The sequence below is a fragment of the Sprattus sprattus genome, assembly GCF_963457725.1.
Source record: "Sprattus sprattus genome assembly, chromosome: 6".
Lineage (NCBI taxonomy): Eukaryota > Metazoa > Chordata > Actinopteri > Clupeiformes > Clupeidae > Sprattus > Sprattus sprattus.
Genome location: NC_137925.1, coordinates 19,674,889 through 19,697,187, shown reverse-complemented (window position 1 = coordinate 19,697,187; position 22,299 = coordinate 19,674,889). Strand labels below are relative to the sequence as shown.

Sequence of the window (22,299 nt, the reverse complement as noted above, 5' to 3'; positions counted from 1 at the left end):
TGATGAAGCAAAGTGATTTTTACGACATTATATACAAGAGTGGCCTGTTTGACCCTCCCACTCAAAGGAATTAGTGACAAAGTAGCCTTTCTCACTCCACTTTTCAGTTGGGCCCATAATGTGGTCATTATTGAAAAGCTCTGCACAGGGTGAGATCTGTGGAAGCAAATCTCATGCTGAATGTCAAAAATGCCTCGCTCATATCAACCGTAAAATACGACAACTCGCTGCCTGTCACTAGAGGTCTAAGAGGAGTCAAACTATAACTGTTTATCTGTCATGCTGATTGCGTGGTCATGACTTTTGAATGTAAAATAAGACAAGAAACAAAGCAAAGACTATTTTTTGCATTTATGTAAGCATGTCATGCTATCTTGAAACAGTAGAGGGCGATGAAGAACAACCTTTTCTCTGTCCCATACATGAAGTCCTGAGACATGACATCAGAGTTACTCGGGGGGCAAATGCCAAATGACAATGAATGTTTGAACAGTGTGGACAGTATGGTTGTATTATTTTTTTTATTGTTATTGTTAGGTCAGGCTGAATTTTTCCTCATTCCTATTTTTTTTACTTGGGCTTAGGCTATTTACTTTAAATTTGAACTTAACTTGTGAACCCGTAGCCTACTTGTATCATCATAAATCATACTGACTCATACTCATATTTGTGTACTGTGGTGAACAGTAATGGCTGTAATGTTAGGTGGACCAAGTGAGTGGGCGAACCACAAATAAAGTACAAACTACCATATCTGGAAGTTGAGGTTCCTGGCCTTGGAATACAGTCATATTTGAACTATCCGTTGGCTGCTCTCTTGTCCCCTCTCTTTCTCTCTTGCATATCTCTTTCTCTGATACACATGCACACACACACACACAGCTCCAGTTCAACATTCCTCACCACCTTACTGGAACTGCTGCTCGCTGAGACAGAAATAGTAGCATTACGCTAAGCATGCGACCCTCACTGCTCACCCCCTCACTCAGACGCCCACAGCCTCTCAGACTCAGCCTCTCAGCGTGCTCTGAGTAATACCCCACTTTACTCATCGGGGCTTTTACCTTCAGAAAGGCCTTCCACTCTAAACACAGAGACCTCCAAGGTTCATAGTGTGGTTATAGTCATAACAATATGCAACCTACATGCATGTATATGCATATGTATAGCCTACATGCCTGTCGACTTCAAAAAGCATATTGAAGTCAAAGTTTGAGGTAAAACCAAGACCATGGGATTGTTTCAATGAAGTACAGCAAGACAAAACTTCTGTAGACACTTATTCACACTTTCATTTTAATACTCATTACATACCAACCAGTATTTGACTGGATCTATTTAGGCATTGGCCTAGTGAATAAGATAACTGGATTTTTTTTATTATGGAATCATATAATAATATATAGGAACTTTTTTGAAAGTTCCTTATGGAGAATTTGAACTCAATCATATTTTTTGTACTAATTGTTGCTTGGTGTAATGGATCTGACAGAATTGATTGGTACTAGGGCTACATTAGTGGGTTTTCTCGGGGAAAGTTCTTTGTTAGGGGAACCTCATATAATGTTGATTTTGTATATGTCTAACTTAAACATGTGGCTGTGACTTACTTGAAACAGTAAATAATGCTAAACGCACCTTATACTGATACAGTCAATTATAATAATATATAAATACATACATAACGTACATAAATAGAATGGGCATTGCACATATAATTTAGTCTGTACACTTAGGCTATCATTTACAAGAGTATAATAAAAAAATATTTCCAGCAGTAGTAAACAATGCACTGCAATACGCCTGCAGTAATTTAGCAGCCTTTTGACCATAAGCATAGTCAGCAAAGTCCTCATGGCACACTGTACTGCAGTCTGCAGAGCTACGAGCAACGCAGATCTAAGTCGAGAGCTGAATCTCCAGCGGGGATCAGCACAAGGTCGGTAAAGAAGGTGACAAATCATCACATGGTTTTCTATCAACATTCCTCCACAAGTTCAGATGGTATATTCCTGTAGGAAAACCATATGACTGCCGGGAAACTGGTAACCCCTCTTCCTCGACGCAACGTCCACTGCATGTATTACGTCAGACACCTACCGGCGAACAGCCGATGACAATTTGGATATTCTCAGCTGCACGGAGTGAGGGCAGACCAGACCGTTATAAGCTGAGTCGACTGAGACGCATAAAGTTACAAAGGTAGGCACAAATTGTGAGATTTTTTTAACATATGCTGTACATTACATGTATCTAATGTCTTTGCTTTAAGTCGGGGTTTCAATATAGTGTATGCAGAGGTGATCAAATGTGGCAGATGTCAAAATGTGGCCTAGCGTTGGAAATGCTAAGCATGTAAAAAGTTATAATTTTGGAAGCAACTTTTAACCTACTTTTGAGTTAATGGAAAATGAAACGATGTCTATGCTGAATGGCAGTGACATCTTTTTGGTGTTAGTGGCAGGACAGCCGCTTTTTAATGCTGATTTAATATTTAAGGACAGAGAGATCTCCTGAGATCAGCACTGGGTGTGGCAGAGGACTCCTTCACCCCACATCTCAGGCATACTCTCTTTACAGGCCCTGTTGTATTAAATGAGGCATAGACTGAATATATGCTTTTCTCAAACTCTAGGGCATGATTTAGGTCTTGTCATTATTTATATCATCAGTGGATATCAGAATCCTTCTCCAGTAAATTTCAGTTTCAATGTTAATTTCTCAGTGTGATGAGATCTGCTGCAGTGTGTTTTGTCTTTGTTATAATATTACTTTCACTTACTCATATTGGTTTCAAAACCCTGACTTTTTTATACCTGTGTATCAACCTAAAGTAAGAGTTTGTTGCACAGGCCACGTGATTTTTAGACCAGAAAGTAGACCAGGTGACTGAAGGAACTCCACAGAGGCCGTTCATTGCTTTTCATACAGTTCATACAACTGAGCTGCACTTCTCTGTATGGTTGCAGCGTGGCTGAACCATTACACACCCTGTAAATGTGGACAGCACAAGGACTGAGCTTTTGCAAAACTTAATTTCATTCCTTATTAAATGAACCTGATTTGAGCCATGCTGGAGATGCCGGTGTGAAAGACAGTATTGTGAGACCTGGGTGGGAGTTCCCAAAATGTTCCCTTTTTGGAAAACGTGGCCGTTGCTTCGCCTGCGAGGCTCTTTGCCAAACTTGCTTTCCACTAACGTGTCATTTTGGATGACTTAGTGTGGGTTGAGAGAGGGGCTGAGAAGGAAAAGCTGTTCGCTATCATACACAGGCCTGCTTCATGTGGGTGTGGACACGATACCGAAATATACTTACTTGGGAATGGATCGGGTGGGTTAGTTATGCCTCTCCCTTTATTGCAATGCTCTCTAGTGTTTTAGTGGAGCATTTGTTTAGGTGCAGTTATGGATGATGTCAAACAAATGGTTGGATGGACAGTAGATCACCCAGCTCACATAACCCATACTATCTTCGCTATCTACTTAAAGTTTGTGCACATTGAGACAGAAACTAAAGTTAAAGTGAAACCTAGCAAATGTAGAGAAGTGTATCAGTAAGGGGAAATTGTTGGAGGAGAGTTTTTTATAATGAGGTGTTTCCTTCTATTGTTGAGAAACCCCTTAAGAGTTTAGGCAGGTGGTACAATACCACGTTGAGTGACTGAGGACTGGTTGAAGAGCTTAGATCATTTATTGTTAAGGCTATCTATAGAAATGTAATTGTTGTGCTTGCAATGTGGGCTTTTGCCACACATAAGGTGGCATTTGACTGTGTATGAAGTTGCAAGTAAATGCTGTGGGGTTCCACGTTGTCTGTAGCACTAGTACTCTAGCATTGTGTAGAAAAGGTATTTTGGAGTTGCTAATGACCAGCCTGGTGTGGGAGTTCAAATGTGCTAAGACCAGCCTGGAGATGACTTTGTCACGTTCTAAGGATCCAAAAGTCAGGAACACTGCTCCAACGGTGAAAACAAGGGGGAGGTGGAATCCATGAGAAGTAGTTCAACGTGTACAATGTGCATTACAGTGCGATATAGCGGGATACCATTGGGCAGGTACAGAGCTGAAGAGCAGGGTTTGGGTAGGGGGCAGTTGGGAAGCATGGGGTATCAGAAGCAACCGAACAAGATGGGCAAGCACATACAAGACCAATGGAGATAGGTGTTAGAGGCGTTGTATGCCTTAGCTCTTCTGTTGGATTTTGTGTTTTTCGAGGATGGTCACTTAAAGGAGCTTTAATGGACTTGCATGAGGCTGCTGAAAAAGCAACCCAGTGGTTATGGCCAGGGTTGGTATCCTATTTATTCCCTTACCCTCATCTGGGTTTGTAATCCCAGGGGGGTTCCCCCACCCTCCCACCCCTTACCCTGGATATCCTATGGCATGTCATGATATAATGAAAGTGATGTTTAGATAATTAAGCAGTGCATAGTTCAGACACTGAGATACGCATGTGAATTCTTTTTGAGAATGTCCTAATCATTGTGAGTGTGAAAGGGAGGGGGTCTGAGATGCCAGACACCACAGTTGAGCCTAATGGCGGTGTCGTGGGCCTAATTCAACGAAACACTGAGGAAGGAAGGTGAATTGTATTGTTAGGTATGGGTATGCTGATTGTAGTACACCCTGTTGTAATAATACTTAGGCTACGTTCTTGGGTATGAGTACTTGCGTGTGTCCCCAACCAATAGCACAAGAAATGTAACATCTTTTGTTGTGTATAGCTGAAATTGATGAACCGTTGATCATTATATAGAAATACATCTGATTTCAGGCAATTCTACACTCTCTTTCTAGGTTCAAGAGAAGTGCATCATTCCCCATCAACAACTCCACGTCAACCAACCATGGGCAAGGTGAGGACTTACATTTCCATCAGATCCACAGCGTTTAAAGTGACACAACAATGGCCAGGAAGAGGGAGCTGTATCATGCTTTATGAGATGGCATTAATTAGTCATTGAGTGGAGTGTGGACACAATCACGAGTGAGTCGAGATGCTACTGTGAGACACAGACCCATGGGGGAGGCTATTGTCCACTCATTGTCCAGCAGGAAGTGTAGGATATCAGAGATGCTTTAGTGTCATGACCCAAGAATAGGGCCTCATCCTAATGGGGGTATGAATGTAAACCAACAGAAGTTAAATGTGAAACAAATACAAAAATAAGTCATAAGAAATTAATTTGAAGTGAAAAAGTTGAGTACATCTTAGCACACGGTTGAAGCAGCTCTTCATTTTTTCTGTTTTATAGATTGGTAGTAAGATGAGAGTGAGTTGCTCATTGGAGAAATGAGTGTCAGGGTAAACAAAATGAAACAGAGAAACTTAAAAATGAGAAATAACGTTATGATAATGTTCATGTTTAAAAAAGATAAAATACAAGCGTGACTAATCATTCCCTCCATTTGAACTGTTTCACTGTGTTATACTAAGCCCTACATATACATCTGTAAGTACAGTGGTCACGACAAATGTTTACTTATGTTATGGCTGTTGCTAAGAGCCTGTTGTCGGGGGCGTTGTTCAGCAGTACAGCTGTCTTACTGAGGGATGCGTGCCTCAGTGAGTATGTGCAGTGAGGCCTGGAGAGGAGGACTTTGGCTGTGTGTCTGTGTGTAGTAATGAGGGGGAAACTAAGGCTGTGTGTCTGTGTGTAGTACTGAGGGGGACACTAAAGCTGTGTGTCTGTATGTAGTAATGAGGGGAAAACTAAGGGAGGAGAACCTGTTGGGAGAGTCAAAGATGTAGAGGCAGATGGCAGCCTGTGTGTGGTGAGGTGAGCCGGTCACAGAACCCCCCGCTGCTTCAGCTTTACAGAACGAACAGGGAGAGTTATGTCAGTAAGGTGACACCATTTCACCCCAGCACCCACCAAACACACAACCACATAACGTATGTTCATGCACTTCACTCATCCATAAGGCCCTGCAACACACACATGTACTGGTTACGCAACATGCTGGGGAAAGGCCGACTGTTCTTTCCGCTCTCCTTCTACCTTTCTCTCTTTCTCACACACACACGCGCTCACAGCACCAGGGCAGCTGCAGCCGAATATGACAGGTGTCAGCTGTCTGCCTGTCAGTTCTCCTCCAGGCCTTCCAGACTTCTCTCACAGCCCCCTCCCAGACTCAGCCACCCCTCTCTCTCTCTCTCTCTCTCTCTCTCTCTCTCTCTTCCTCGAACATGGCTGTCAGAGCAACTGTCTAGTATGCTGGGGATATCTATATTGTTGTGTGATTTAGACTTTGTTAGGTCTCCTTGTCTGACAAAAAAAAGTCAACCCCTCAATTAAATGTAACCAGGACAGAAGACATTATATATCAGAATATCAAGCCTGTGTGAGCAGACTATCCACAATGAAATCTAGTGTAAATCATTATTAGAGAGTGCAGGCATTGTCTTTTGCAGAAGTGGGCTTCGGTGACTCATTATAATGATACATAAATTACAGTCTATGGTATAACACACAGGCTATGGAGAAGGCACGTATTTGAGAGGTCAGCATTTCAACCTTACAATTCCCGTATTTGGTGCCTGTTTAGCAAGCCAGACATTTAGAATGGTTGTTCTTGAGAGTAAAGCGTATTACCTTTAAATAAAGGTACAATGAGGCATTTTGGTTTCATGAGACTAGATAACTACACCCATTCCACGTAGTCATCCCGTTGTCATTTGAGAGTATATAGTCGGCTGTGACAGATAATGCAGGTGAACCAGCGCTGTCTTCCCTCCACAGGAATACAGAGGCACAATTACCTGTCACCCTGACTTTGATGGCAACGCCGATGCAGAGGCCTTGTTCAATGCCATGAAAGGCTTTGGTGAGTAAACATGGTGCCGATATCATTCTGCCAATATCATTTGTTTTTTCTTATCCTTCTGAAGTACAATTTTCTCCTTCCCTTCTTATTATGCATGAAAGGGATCTCTAAACAGAACACCTTTGAGGTGACATCACCGGACTTCAGCTAATGTGTTTGTTGAAAGGCCTATTTATAATGCTCCCTTGTGTTTTACTTGTGCACAAAAGTGCTTGGATACATTTGACTGTAGCCAGGCAGGAACTGACGTGTGTGGCTCAGTGCTCTGACGTGAATGTTCCATATTCCACAGGCAGCGACAAAGAGTCCATTTTGGATCTGATCACTTCCAGAAGCAATGCCCAAAGACAAGAGATTCGAGCATCCTACAAATCTCTCTACGGAAAGGTAAATGTAGTTGAACACAAAACGCTTTGAGAGGACAAATGTTTGAGGATTGTTTTCCAGAATACTGACCTGTTGCATCAGGAAATATGCCTCAGAATTTCTCAGGCTGGACAATAGAATGGAGCAACATTTTCAGGCCCACACCACAACTGAGTCAGCATACCATGGCATGGCGAATACCAAGGACTGTGAGCTATGCATGCGTACAACAATCTCTCTCTTTCAGGACCTGATAGATGATCTGAAATATGAGCTGACTGGCAAGTTCGAACGCCTGATCATCGCATTGATGAGACCTCCAGCATATCACGATGCCAAAGAGATGAAAGACGCCGTTAAGGTACAAAGTATAATCAGGCTGATTCAGCTGCAAACAGCTTTATGAACCTCTATGCTAGAGCATTTGGTCTTACCTTTGCTAATACATACAGCTTTTACTCACACACCACATATCATGTGGGTCTGCCAGCATTAATATAACCTCTAAGACAAATGGTTGTGTTGAAGTTTACTTTATCCAAATATAGTCAAAAGTAGCTATGTGTGCTTCTCATGCATGTCCAGATGTTTGTTATGTCTTTGCCTACTTGTCTCAGTTGTCGTCTTGCTTTGCCGCTCGTACTTTCATACATGTTTGCAGTCAATGTTTATCCTCTTAACTTGTTGTTTTTGTGCGTCTATGCTTTCAATGCTGGGTTCAGGAGGTAAGTGTGGGGGCATGGAAAGTTAAGTGCATGGGTGTTTATATAATCTGTAGTGGCTGACCTGTGGTTCTGTGTGTAATTTAGTATACAGATATAGTCAGTCTGCATTTTAGTCTACCTACTTAAGCAGTGAGTGGGCTTTTTAGAATAAACACAGAGATATTCACTGTGATATGAAAAAGGACCTATTATGCTCATTTTCAATGTTCATCATTTTATTTTTGGGGTCTACTAGAATAGATGTACATGCCTCAGTGTTCCAAAACATTATTTTCCTCACTATTACAGACCTAGTTAAGGAACTAGCAGGCAATTTAACAACACAACTAGCCGAAGAGGCAAGCAGTCATGTGGCTTTTTCATTAGCTGTTGAGGCACAGACAATGTATTCAGTGTGTTTACAGTTGTATGTGTTCATACAGCCAAATGTTTTCTTTAATCAAAACCTCTCATTAGTTGATAGTATGTCCTCTGCAAGGCTGTCTGTAGCCATTTGTTTTTGTAAAATGACACATTTGTCACACATGTTCTTAGCAGGTCACAATTTTTTTTTTATTGTACTATAGTTTTAACAAAAAAGCTTTGAACAAAGTTAATGTAATATTTGTAAAATTCTGTTTCATATTTGTCTTTGTTCTTCACTTTAAAAGTTTGATCTTTGATAGAGAAATGCAGGTGTCTTAACCCTAAATCAAAAGAATTTATGTTGTAATTACAGAGAAATGTGCTTACATATATTTTAATATTTATATAAATGCATGTACAATATTTTTACACTTGAATAAACAATAACTAACTGCAGAGACAGTTATTTAGCAATATTTTAGGGAGTGGTAACATTTATACAGTCTTAAAGTTTCAACCCGCCCTGAGGGCAACCATAATGCTGATGTGGCCCAGGGTGAAAATGAGTTTGACACCTCTGGTCTACTCAAATAGAATTACATGCTTCAGTGTTCCAAAACATATAATTTTCCTCATAAAGTCCATCTCTATTCACCCTCGGTCTGAAACACTCTGTAAGAGGTCCTGTGTTTTTAAGCCCTCTGTTCCGATGAGCCCAGTGTGGTCTGATTAGGCAGCTAGGCGGGCAATAGATATTGTGTTATGAGATTGGATCATCTTGTAACAAAGAAAAAGGGCTAGAAATCCAACAAGGCGTCGGAGAAAATTTGGACAGCTGAGAAAAGTGGTCCCTGTAGGAAAGAGTTACTCCCTCTGGGGTGTTACTTTGGGCTGTGTAACATACATAACACACTAAAAGGAAAGGGAAACACTGGAAAAGCATAATAGGCCCTCTTTAAGATGAGTGTAGAAGAGTTTGATCTTGTCTGTGTTTTCTTTCAGGGAGCTGGGACTAATGAGAAATGCTTGATTGAGATCATGGCCTCCAGAACCAATGAGCAGGTACATGCTCTGACGGAGGCCTATAAAGATGGTGAGAATTGTCCCCATGAAAACATTTAAGTACCTTTACGCAAGGTACCATGGGTAATGGAGTTTTATTGAATGTTGATGTCTTTATGTGATTGCAGCCTATGGCAAAGACCTTGAGGAGAGTGTTGTTGGCGACACTTCAGGACACTTTAAGAAAATGCTGGTTGTTTTACTCCAGGTGAGCGTGACACAAGATAGCACCCTCATTCAGACAAATGAGGTTCTAACATTAAAAATTGTTGCATGTTTTGTGTTCAACTGTATAAAAGATTACTCCAGCTAATGCTAAACGTCACAGAGGAGATACATATCATGGCTGTCTTGAAACCTAGATTCTGTTTTGAGTGTTTTGATCTACTGTACATGAAAACCCATTAAGCTGCATGAGAGTCTTAGTGAATAATGACCATCGCTAGTTTATTTCACTCTATCCTTTTGATGAATGGGATTTGAAATTAATTTCCTTATGCTTGCTTGAGTAATTTCACTGGAGCGGCTGGGCTGTCAATCTTAAATGTGACTGTAACATACTGTATGGATCGGAGTCCAACAGGACTCAAGTGTTTGTGTTTTGCTCCGTGTTTCACAGTTGGCTCTGAATGACAGTGTGGGTGTACAACTAGCTATAGTACATCATAGAAATGTGTCTGTGTTTGTGACGTGTCGACTCCTCATTGGCCTACGGAGCATAACACTCCACTACTTCATTGGTCAGAATTTAGTTGGTGGCCAGTGTCTGACAAAGGACCCTGTAAACACAAGTTGTATACTCTAGCACGTTGTATACAACAGCATGTCGCTGTGTTCGAATGAGAAGCTGAATGTGATGTTTGGTTTGCTTCGCTTCGCCAGGGGACCAGAGAGGATGACGAAGTCGTGTATGAGGACCTAGTGGAGGAGGATGCACAGGTGTGTGAACCAGACTCCCTATAAGAACATCTGTCAGGCTCCAGTGGGAGAACATCACAACAATGAACTATAACAGCACGTCTTTATATATTTTATCGCTGTAATGGTAAAAAAAAAGCCACTTGATTGACAATACCTTAAAAAGTGTTATGCAGCAAACTTTTGGCAGGATTTTGGTAGTTTTTCCAGAGACAGTGTAAGTCCTCTACAACATATTTGCCTAAGATAAGAGCTCAGCTCATGAATCCAGTTGGGCCCTTTGGCCAAAGGAAACATAGACATCTGGGCCTCTGGTCAGTGAGCTGTTTGAGGACTGTGGTGTCTTAGTCTGAGCTGAGTGTCGCCCCCTGGTGGTTATAGCACCTGTACAGTGCAGGCGAGGAGCAGTGGGGCACAGACGAGGCCAAGTTCATCATGCTGCTGGGAAACCGGAGCGTCAACCATCTCAGGCTGGGTAAGATGGCTCTTTCTTTCTTTCTCTCTCTCTCTCTCTCTCTCTCTCTCTCTCTCTCTCTCTCTCTCTCTCTCTCTCTCTCTCTCTCTCTCTCTCTGTCTGTGTGTATGTGTGAGACCCATTTGCACATAACTGTGATATCTCCCTCTCAGGCCAATTGACCCTGACCCTGCATTATGTGATACATGTTTATGATTTAAGCCTCTGTTTTAATACATGATGTCTAGTGTTAGTATTAGATGTTTAGTGTTGAAGCTGAATTGTGTAGGATGTAGTGGCATCTAGTGGTAAGATTGCTGAATTGCAACCAACTGAATACCCCTCCCTTTTTAGGAGTGTAGGAGAACCCTGCAGTGGCCATCATGTGCCATAAAAAGGCAAATGGCCCTCTCTAGAGCCAGTGTTTTGGGCTCAGTCTTAACTAATATTATACACAAATAAAATAATAATCATGATTAAAACATTACATTTCTGCATTTTCTACTAAGGTGTTTTGTGTTTGTTTTGTGTCTGTGTGCAGTGTTTGATGAGTACCAGAAGATTGCAGAGAAGTCTATTGAGGAAAGCCTCAGGAGTGAACTCTCTGGGGATTTTGAGAGACTAATGCTGGCTGTCGGTATGTCTTAGTTACCCAAAAAAATGTCATGTATTCTCACTACTTTATCAGATCTGTGAACGTCTTCTTGACCCTCCTCTCTTATGCAGTTCAGTGTATCAGGAGTGTGCCCATGTTCTTTGCCAGGCGTCTCTACAAATCCATGAAGGTGAGTTGTCATGCCTCGTATGTGTGTGTGTGTGTGTGTGTGTGTGTGTGTGTGTGTGTGTGTGTGTGTGTGTGTGTGTGTGTGTATGGACTGTATGTACTGAATGTATGTATGTGCTGTATGTATGGTATGTATGTATGCACTGTATGTACTGTATGTTTGTATATATGTACTTATGTATGTACTTATGTATGTAGGTATGTATGTATGTGTGTATGTATGTATGTATGTATGTATGTATGTGTGTATGTATGTATGTATGTATGTATGTATGTATGTATGTATGTATGTATGTATGTATGTATGTATGTGTGTATGTATGTACTGTTTGTATGTATGTACTGTATGTATGTATGTATGTTTGTATGTGTGTATGTATACATGTTAACTTGTATGTTTGTTTGTACTGTATGTACAGTAAGTATGTTTGAATGTATGTATGTATATAAACAGGTATGTTTGTCACCATAGCTGTTAGTATTTTCACACCTGCACACAGTAATGATAGACTTGCGTGGTGTTATCTGTGTATCCCTCCAGGGTTTGGGCACAGCTGATGACACACTGATCCGGATCATGGTGTCCCGTGCCGAAATCGACATGCTGGACATCAGGGAATGCTTCCGTCTGCGCTATGAGAAGTCCCTTTACAACATGATCCAGGTTGGATTTTTTCCCGGATGCATTTCACAGATTTCATATAATAAACCACTGCATGATCAGAACTTGTTTCAACGCATTAGAATGTGTAGTTGGCTCTAGTTATTGTCTCTATCATGTTCTTTTATACAGTTGTGATTGGCATAGAAACTGCAACATCTTCAAAGCAATTGGCTGCTTTGAATAAAACTGCATGTGTAATTTACATGAAATCTGTACACCCCATAGGATGACACCTCTGGGGAATATAAGCGAACCCTTCTGAAGCTGTGTGGAGGAGATGATGAGTGAGTCTCTCTTTTGTGAAAAGAATCTTTTTGTGTTGACTTTGCAGAGAAAAAAAAGTTCTGTGTGAAAGCGTGCAAGTTGTAGTGACTCATGCCAGGCAGTAGGTGGTGACATTTACTTTATCATATGTATATTTCCAACCTTGACTGTCTGATGGCTGACTTTGTTGAGGTGGTAAAGTAGTTTGCTTACTCAGTTTTACAGTACTTCATTTTAATCCTCACAGACCCTCGAAATGACATGCTACTTGAAATGTAGAAATTACAGTCACATGAAGCAACGAATACTTTAATATATCGTAAACAAAAAATATGACAATATGTAACCTTCTATTGTTTTTTTTGTTTACTTTGTAGATAATACGGTGGCACAAAATATCATGATGCTATTAGTAAAGTTCAGTAACTAAAGATTAATTATTTCTCAATTAAAGGTTGGAAGGCCTTTTGTTGGAAAATTGCACGCACTAAAAAGTGTTTGGGCCAGTTCCAGGGAAATATCCCACCAGCTTTGCGGACTCTCTGGGCCTCCTGATCCTATCTCGGATATGACCATGGGTCCTTGACAAAAAATGAACTAAGACCGAAGCTAGGGGAAAAACACAGAGAAATCAAAAAGTGTTTTTTGTTCCATTTTACTGAAGTGAGGCACTGGCGTATAGGTGTTCAGAAACCTGCTCTTGAAAAACAGTCGAAAAATGAAAATGAAATACGAAAGTGCTTTTATAGCAGGTGTCATTGCAAAACACCTTATGTCTTGTGTTGTAGTGTATGGGATCGTCTGACTGCATAGGCCCTAGATAGTGTAGCCTTAATGACAAGATGATTTATGCTGCAATGTGACTCCATCTCTCTGTTTCACTTTTCTCTTTTGTCTACAGCCTGGCTGGAGAGTTCTTCCCAGAAGCTGCCCAGATCGCCTACAAGATGTGGGAAATCAGTGCCATGACCAAAATTACGGTACATAGACAAAAACAGACACATACACACACACACACACACACACACACACACACACACACTCACTCACTCACTCACACACACACACACACACACACACACACACACACACACATATATACACACAAAAACACAGACTTGCAGAAACACATACACACACACACACACACACACACACACACAAACACATGTATACACACAGAAACACAGACTGGCAGAATCACGTATACACACACACACAAATACACATGTATACACACAGGAACACAGACTGGCAGAAACACACACACACACACATATGCACACATACTGATGGTAATTCTTCTACCACAGACTTAGAGACTCAGTCAGACAACGGTGACCAATCAGTAAACAAGGCTTTATTCATTTGGCTGTTCACAGATGGAGAGGTTAGCTTCACAAAAAGATAAGATTCACCAACATCTCTAAATAGTCTGAGTTGAAGGATCCTATCAGGTTGACAGGAGAGGGTCATAATCAATAGACACTATCATACATAGATATGATATGCGACCACTTTCCAACCAAAGAGGCAACATGCTAAGTTAATGAAGGCTGTCCTGATTGTGACAGAGCATGCAAAGAATAACAGAACAACTCTGACCTTGCAGACAGGCAGAAAGTCTAGGGGGAAAAACCTTTCATAGACTTCTCAGCCTTAAGACAGACCACAGAGTACAGACATGCAAGGAACTGAGATATCGTTAAGATACTTTTCTGTGTGAATCTGATTCTAACTATAAGATATATATGAATAATGATTCTGATTTACAACTCTTTCAATACACATACACATACATGTGTACAGACACACACACACACACATACACACACACACAAACACACACACACACACACACACACACACACACACACGCACAAACACGCACAGAAGCACTTATACAGACACACATGCCCTTTGTGGCCATATACAGACAAATAACCTCAGACACACTTTTTTTCTGTTTGCACACACAGCTACTTTTTTCTGTAAAGTCCTCCTCCAGGCTAGCATGGCATGAGTGCCTCACCTCAGGTGACCTCAAGTGACCTCTCCCAAGCAGCCCTCTGCTCTGTTTACACACTCACTGTTCAGCAGCATGCCACCCCACCCGCCTGTGTGGCCTTAGCACACAATCAAAGAAAGTCAACATGTAAGTTATATTTAAAAAATAATAACACAAAGTTAAAAATAAAAGCCAAATTACAGTAAACACTAATTAGGTCATCCATTGTAGGCCTGGCTCTTCCTTCTGGCTGTTTTTACTCACACCCAAACCTCTCTCTAGCAACAACAAGCAGGCCTATGAATGCTAGCATCAGCCATAGCTAGAACCAAAGCATGACGTGCAATGCATTCTGGGTAGTCTTATGGTGGAAAACTCATATAAATGCAGTCCATTTGTCATCTACTTTTGTTTTGTCAACAGATGCGTCCTAGGTATCAATCAAACATGCCTCTTCTTGTTGTTCTGCGTCTTCGCTCTCCACTTTTGAATATGTTTAGTCCACCACTGTGTCATCTTCCATGTTCAGCATAAACTGGTGACTGATTAGATGTAAGGTTATTTCTAAAGTGGTTTCTGTGCCGTCTGCGCAGTTTAAAAATGAGACCTTGGAACAGGGCCATTTTCCCTCCGCAATCTGTCACCTGGTCCCTGGCCTCAAAAAGCCCGGTGTTTCAAGCAGATGGCATTTTTGGCCGGCTGCGTATCTGTCTAACTGAGTTAGCTCTTCCCAGGAGGTGCAGACATGTCCTTTGACAATAACTGGTTATGTGTGTGCACCCAATCCTCCACAGGGTACCACTGATTTCTGGTGTGAGACTTTGAAATGAAGAACAATGAGACTTCTGACCGTACATACAGACCCATATGTGAGAGACAGACATTCCGATTCACATATGTACAAAGCAGGCCATTGTGCTTTGGTCTGTTAAGCTAATACTTCTGCCCTTTTGAACCTTGCATTCGGAAATTTCATTACGGAAGTGAAGTTATTGTTGAGTGTGAGCGTGTGTGTGTCTGTCTCCGCGTACACAGATACATGTGCCTGCTTGAGAGGGTTCATCCTATCTAAATTAACACTATAAGATCACTATAAGTCATATCGTTGGATACATTACAACACCCCTATACAAAATTACAAAATAAATATTTGAAGTAGCACATTACCAAAAATATTTGTATTTACTGATACTGTATAGTTGATCATTAAAATGTATTTTGAAAGTACATGTGGTTTAGATGATATATAGATATTCAGATTCATAACTAGATAGATAGACAAATAATTCTGATATAATATAAATAACAAGTCATTAATATTGAGATTATTAGATACCAATATGAACTGCATCATCTCTGTATAGATACAGGTCTTGTATTATGTACTTGTGCCAAGCCTAGGATTGTATAGGGACGATGCAGCCCACTAAAACTTTGTGCCTCAGGTTGTTGAAAGATGCAGTGGCTCATCATGATGCCTTGGTGTGCATGTGTGGCTTTGTTTCATGCTCTTCCAAACTCAACCCGTTATCCTCTCTTGCTCGTCCAAACTCACCCCATTATCTTCTCTTGTGCGCAGCCAAGAGGAACGCTCTGCCCCGCTTCAGACTTCGACCCATCCAGTGATGCCCAGGACCTACGAAAAGCAATGAAGGGCTTTGGTAAGCTAAATGCCTTTTAAAAATAAATGAATTAATTAATAGAAACATATTTTAACCTACGGGAGGGGGACTAAATGCCTTTATTTGGACAGGAAAGTGGAGAAAGACAGGATAATGATCAGACAACATACAGTGTAAAGATCAGGCAATAACAGGCCATTTTTAAATGTGTTTCCAACTATGGAAGTTAACTCCCATAAGCCACATCCTTGACAGCAGGCGGCCATTTTACGAGTGTAACAGCATTGTCTAATAGTCATTTGAGGTAGTGGTCACTGAGACTGCATGGCCCAGCATCTGTGTTTCTCCACCGTCATCAGGCACAGATGAAGACATCATCATCGACATCGTGGCACAGAGGAGCAATGAGCAGAGGCAGGAGATCAGACAGGTCTTTAAGTCCCTCCTGGGAAGGGTAAGATGCTCATGGCAGTCATGGCACGCTTCACATTGGTGCTTTCCATTCGAGCTGTAAAAAGGGTGCACAAGGAAGCAGCCATCATTATAATCACACACACACATCCACCCTGGAAATCACCTGAACTGGCAGCGCTTGAGCTGATTACAACCACTAAGAAGCAAAAAAAAAAAAAAAAAGCAATGATTAACTTTTCACTTTGTTATCAAGTACCGAGCTCCTTCAGACTGTATAAAGAGACTATATAAGGGTTTTCTTTCAGAATGTATTATAATTGCAATATAATTACATTGCACAATAACAGTTGAATCTAATCTAATACACAGTATTATAACCTTCCTTTCTCTCAGGACCTCATGGCCGACCTCAAATCTGAGCTTTCTAAGAACCTGTGCAGACTGGTCTTGGCTTTGATGATGACTCCACCTGAGTTTGATGCTAAGATGATGAAGAAAGCCATGGAAGTAAGCTGGCATATGTGTGTGTGTGTGTGTGTGTGTGTGTGTGTGTGTGTGTGTGTGTGTGTGTGTGTGTGTGTGTGAGAGAGAGAGAGACAGAGTGGGAGATACATATCTGTATGCTGTGTTTATCATGCCTAAACTGACTCATTCCCCCACTTGTATGTTCTAAGAAATCAGCGCATATACTACCCGTCAGCTTACATGTATAGTGTTGGTTCTGAAGAAAACAGCGCATATAAACCACGTCATCTTATATGTATAGTGTTGGTTCTGAAGAAAAACAGTGCATATAACGCACGTCATCTTACATACAGCGCAGGTACTGCACGTCAGCTAACATTCATGGTGTTGGAAATTCTTCAGAAAGCTCAACAGGAAGACTGGAGACATGACCAATTGTAGTCTCATGGTTTTGTGGTCATACTTGACTTGATCTGCAGTTAAACGACATGACCCAACAACCCATGACCCAATACTGAAAACAATGTGGCCATAGAATATTCTCTCTATTTTCAGGCAAAATGTCATATGATGGGCTTTTAATGGGTTTCCTATGGAAAACGTTATTACCAGTCCAAACACATTTCTACAAATAGATACAGTATATTCACTCAGTTCCTTCAAATCCCCGCTCATGATTGTTATAATGTTCAGTTTATGTTATGTTATTATTTTAGAGGGTGTAGTTGTGATGCTGTTAAACTGTATTGAACCGAACACTAAATTCTCTAAATTGGGCTTAGCCTCACCAATTGAAATGGGGTCGTCAAAATAGTAGAAGCACGTTAGTATAACACAATACCTTTTTTCAATAGGACAACAATTAAAGGCCCATCATATGACATTATACTCGAAAATACAGGGAATATTATAAATTTACATTTTTACAGTACAGTACAGAAACAGGTCCATATTGGGTACTATTCTTTCATTATAAACTAAAGATTGACCTAGTTGACCTAGACTGGACATAAACTCATGTACAATCTGTCATGCCCTGCCCAGGGACAAGGGATGAAAACTAGCTAACCTAGCTAATTCCGGTGCATTTACATTTTCTGGGAAATGTTTATCAATGTACACTGTCCCTTTTCAAATAAACGCAGAAATAAAAATAAAGTTGCCTGCTTAAACGTCTTTTCTCTACGTGCCCAAGGGGGCGGGGACTGATGAACACGCTCTAATCGAGATCCTGGTGACGCGGAGTAATGAGGAAATCCACGCCATGTGTGCAGCCTACCAGGAAGGTGAGCAACAGGAAGGGACAGAAACACGTCCCACATGAGGAGACGGACGGCGGCGGGTTTTGATGGTTAAGACCGGTTCCTTTGGTTTTGGTCTTTGTTTTGTTTTGCTTTAAGTTAATGAAACCATTACCTGAACTAATTTGCATTCATGTGTTGAAATATTTCTTTGAAGTTTGAATTAAATGTAAAGCGACTCTAGACATATTACATTTTTATCTTGCATCAGTATTTATTACACGTAAAAACAGGATGTCTGACGTTCTTTTCCCTTCGAGGAGATTTCAAATCTAAGGCCTTTGTGCCAGATGTTCACCAAAGCATACATATGCATAACACATACCTAGAGATTAAGATACCATTTCAGTCCCTTAATGTCCCAGCATTACTTTGCTGTATAAAGTGTCAATGTTTACTTCATAAGACTGATCTCAATGAAAAGCATCAACACTGACAATCAATGTATTTCAGCCTATAAGAAGAGTCTAGAGGATGCCATCACATCAGATACCTCCGGTCTCTTCTGCAGGATCCTCGTTGCACTAGTGCAGGTATGTGTAGACCCTTTCTCTACACATGACAACAGATGGAAATATACATTAAACAGATGGAAATATACATTAAACAGAACACAGATACTAGAGGTTATCAAGTATGAATCATTCATATCATTGATTAGCCATTGATCATGAGTACTGCTTCTGCAGATGTCAAGATGTCTGTTGTGTTGGCTTCTCTATGGTGAACCATGCCATTTTATTTTCCCAGGGGGCGCGAGAGGAAGGGCCAGCAGATATGGACAGGGTAGAGGAAGATGCGAAAGTAAGTGTGAAATATACAATGATTCAAGTTTTCTTTTATTTCCACTAAAATAATTGCATTATTATATGAATGTTTACAATCGGTTGGACAGTTGGAAGACCGGATGGACCTGTTGAGGATTTTTTAACATGCAGATGGTTTGTTGTTTGTCTTCACAGGCACTGGCAGACGCGTGCAACGATGACTCTAGCGAGATGGAGGTGAAGTTCATGACTATTCTGTGCACCAGGAGCTTCGGTCACCTGAGGAGAGGTAAGTTAGGCACAACATCTGTCTCTTTCAAGACGATATGAAATCCTGAACATAGCTTGTAGCGTTATCGACCGCTGTGTAGACCTCAACGCTGAGCTCCTGGTTGTTTTGGCCCACAGTGTTCCAGGAGTTTGTCCGATGCTCCAACAAAGACATTGAGCAGATCATTAAGAAAGAGATGTCAGGAGATGTCAAAAACGTCATGTTTGCCATTGGTAAGCTTTACACGTTTTACTACTGACAAGAAGGACTGAAATGAATGGCATAGATAGCAGAAAGTGCTCAATATGAAATGCCTCTGTCTCTATGATTGACTCTCTTTTGTGTTCAATCCAGTGAGGAGTGTTAAGAACCAGCCCTCCTACTTTGCAGACCGTTTGTACAAAGCCATGAAGGTAGAGGCATTCTATCTGTCTCTTGTCTTGTCTTGAATTACTATGGCAGATGGGTGGATGTGTGCGATGGCTGTTTGTGTTGACTATGTGACATATTAGAATATTTGATGTTATATTATCTGTGTATCTGTTCAAGTATTTGATGTTGACTTTGTATCTGCTTAAGTATTTGATATTGACTTTGTATCTGTTTAAGTATTTGATATTGACTTTGTGTCATGTTTTGTGTTTTTTTTTCTCGTGTCGCTTGTATCTCTCCTCCCTTCCTAAGGGCTTGGGCACCGATGACAGGGCACTCATTCGCATCATGGTGTCCAGGTGTGAGATCGACCTCTTCAACATCCGCAAGGAGTTCAAAGAGACGCATGACGCGTCGCTCCACGAATTCATCCAGGTAGAAGCGTTTGTCGTAAGTTATGGCCTTCTTGTCTTCTGTCACACCGCCTGTGATACGGTACCGATAATGTATTGCACCATGAGATATGGACTGATATTTACTGCACCAGATATTGCCCTGAATGTCGCACATCCCCTTTTGCTTGTTTGGAGAGGAAGAGATCATGCTACACACTCCTATGGGGACCTATTCAGCACAGCTGTTTAGGAATTTCCCCTGCATGCATGACTTCCTCTCTGAAGCCTGCGCATGACCGGATGAGGGTTTATGTGACAGGAAGCGCTCAAAAACCTATACTCTTTGTGGTAACATCGCTTGAGAAGCTCATAATGAAAAGCTTTTAGAATTTAGAAAAGTATAAATATTCCTTGTAAAATGCACCAACATATATATTTTAAGTGCTACATGTTAAAAGTAATATCAAATGTACAGAGATGAGTATATATTATAGTTTTTTTTTTATTATTTGAGCGGTAATTCAGTGACACTAATAGGTATTGAACATCATTCATCATATCATATAATTTTTGTGAGATTCAGACAAAGGTTTAATTCAGGCAGTTTTTCTACGATCACTAAGAATAAGCATTATTTGACACCATGGTTGTGGGTTAAAGGTTCTTGATCTAATTATGGCTTAAGTAAAGTCAGTGTATCTTTACTAATGGCACTTCCTCATCAAAGTAGTGGAATAACAAATCTAAATGACCACTCTTACTGCGGATCGCTGCTGATAAGGCTGGAGATAAAACAGCTTAGATGGTGTGAATTCTGGCTGATGCATGACTGCCATGATATTGTGTGTTGGCTGGCCGTTGTGTCTTCTGTTTCCTTGACTACACGCCACGTTTGAGTTTGCGTCGTGTGTGGTTTGTTGCCAAAAGGTCAGATTGCTTCAGAGAGCTCCTTCTGAATGAAACGTGGTCCATGCCTTAGCCCCCGGTACCGTCACAGGATTGCGCAATTAAAGGCCAAACAGCCCCATGAGGTCACAGCCAGCCTAGCCTCCCGTCTGGTGTTCCACTTTCACTCAGTTTGTTTTGCGACCTTCGTCACGATCGCCATGTGTCAGCAAACGATGCTCTTGGTAGTTTCAATAATATGATTGATGTATCCCTGTATTGGATTCAAAATTGCCACTTCCTCTTTTTTTTTTAGGGTGATACTTCTGGTGACTACCGCAAAACCCTGCTCATGCTTTGTGGTGGAGAGGACTAACGCTCTGGACGCAAGTTGCCACAGCAACCGCCACAGACACAGACACAGACCCCATAAGCATCCTGTGAACTGGGCACCGTCCACTGCTCCGGGGTGGAGGAAAGTGAAGGCCCACTATATGACCCCCCCCCTTGCCGCTGCCACTCAATGCCAAAGCTTGTGACCTTTCACCCTTGCACTTTTCCCAGCAATACTTTATCACTCACTGTGTCTGACCGTCCCTGTGTTGGAAAGGGATTGTGTAATTGTTTTATGTTCTTTTTTTAAGGAGTATGTATGTATTTGAAGTTTATGGCATTACAGTTGTGGAAAGCTGTGAAACCTAGCAACCTAGAAGATTTACTGAGAGTGTTCTAGTACAGCTGTTGTGTAGCTGTTGTTGCATTAGCCGTCTGTAGCCATCAAATAACAGTGCTATCCCTTCAAATAAAAGGAAAACCTGTTCAAATGTATCCTTTGTGTGATTTTGAGAAGTTATCTTCCCTTCTGCTATAGATTTTCCTTTCCTTTGTTTTGAGAAGCGATTTGTCATACATCACAACTTGTTTTGTCCCTGGGTTTGCCAATGTCTGCATTACTAGTCGCTCTTTGTTCTGCTGGTGTACTGTAAACAATAGAAATAGATTTGGTGCCTTATAACAGAGTACAATCTGAGAGAGCGTAGTTCTCCATTCACCTCCATTCTAGATGTGAATCACCATGATGAATTGTGTTGCCCTCTTTAATGATTAGCTTGTTAGACTGTGAAAATTCCCCATTGTAATGTATGACTGCATAAACTGCAAATGTAGTTTAATGCCTTTTACATTTCATGGTTTACTATTCTCAATTGAGTTGTACTGGTTTTTAAATGTTATATCATTTCAGTACTTTGAACTTTAATCAACCGAAGAACAACTTGTACTGGATCTGCTTGTCTGTCAATCAATCTTAGTTTACGACTAAAGAATATGTCCAATCCTGTCTCCACAAGCCACCACAAGATACATGACGCCAAAGTTTTGTTTCCGAT

The 22,299-nt window shown here is 41.1% G+C and overlaps 1 protein-coding gene across 2 annotated transcripts; it reads left to right on the top strand.

Moving 5' to 3' along the window:
* Positions 1-2,089: 2,089 nt before the first annotated feature.
* anxa6 (annexin A6) lies at positions 2,090-21,735 on the top strand. Of its 2 annotated transcripts, none has more exons than XM_080841346.1 (25): positions 2,090-2,202; positions 4,799-4,857; positions 6,745-6,829; positions 7,122-7,216; positions 7,443-7,556; positions 9,268-9,358; positions 9,456-9,535; positions 10,210-10,266; positions 10,627-10,720; positions 11,241-11,336; positions 11,426-11,484; positions 12,025-12,147; positions 12,373-12,431; positions 13,313-13,391; positions 15,999-16,080; positions 16,401-16,495; positions 16,849-16,962; positions 18,116-18,206; positions 18,675-18,754; positions 18,972-19,025; positions 19,184-19,277; positions 19,397-19,492; positions 19,614-19,672; positions 19,944-20,066; positions 21,228-21,735. In XM_080841346.1, the coding sequence occupies exons 2-25, from the start codon at positions 4,849-4,851 to the stop codon at positions 21,285-21,287; spliced, it is 1,989 nt and encodes a 662-aa protein (XP_080697472.1). In that variant the 5' UTR covers positions 2,090-2,202; positions 4,799-4,848; the 3' UTR covers positions 21,288-21,735. The 2 variants fall into 2 exon arrangements, with proteins under 2 accessions (XP_080697472.1, XP_080697471.1); XM_080841345.1 differs by having other exon boundaries at positions 19,944-20,081.
* The last annotated feature ends 564 nt before the right edge of the window (positions 21,736-22,299 follow it).

Bases quoted from the DNA above. Each gene is read 5' to 3' on its own strand.
- anxa6 (XM_080841345.1), top strand. The intron at 7,557-9,267 runs GTACAAAGTATA...GTTTTCTTTCAG, and splicing joins AGATGAAAGACGCCGTTAAG to GGAGCTGGGACTAATGAGAA. The intron at 20,082-21,227 runs GTAAGTTATGGC...TTTTTTTTTTAG, and splicing joins TCCAGGTAGAAGCGTTTGTC to GGTGATACTTCTGGTGACTA.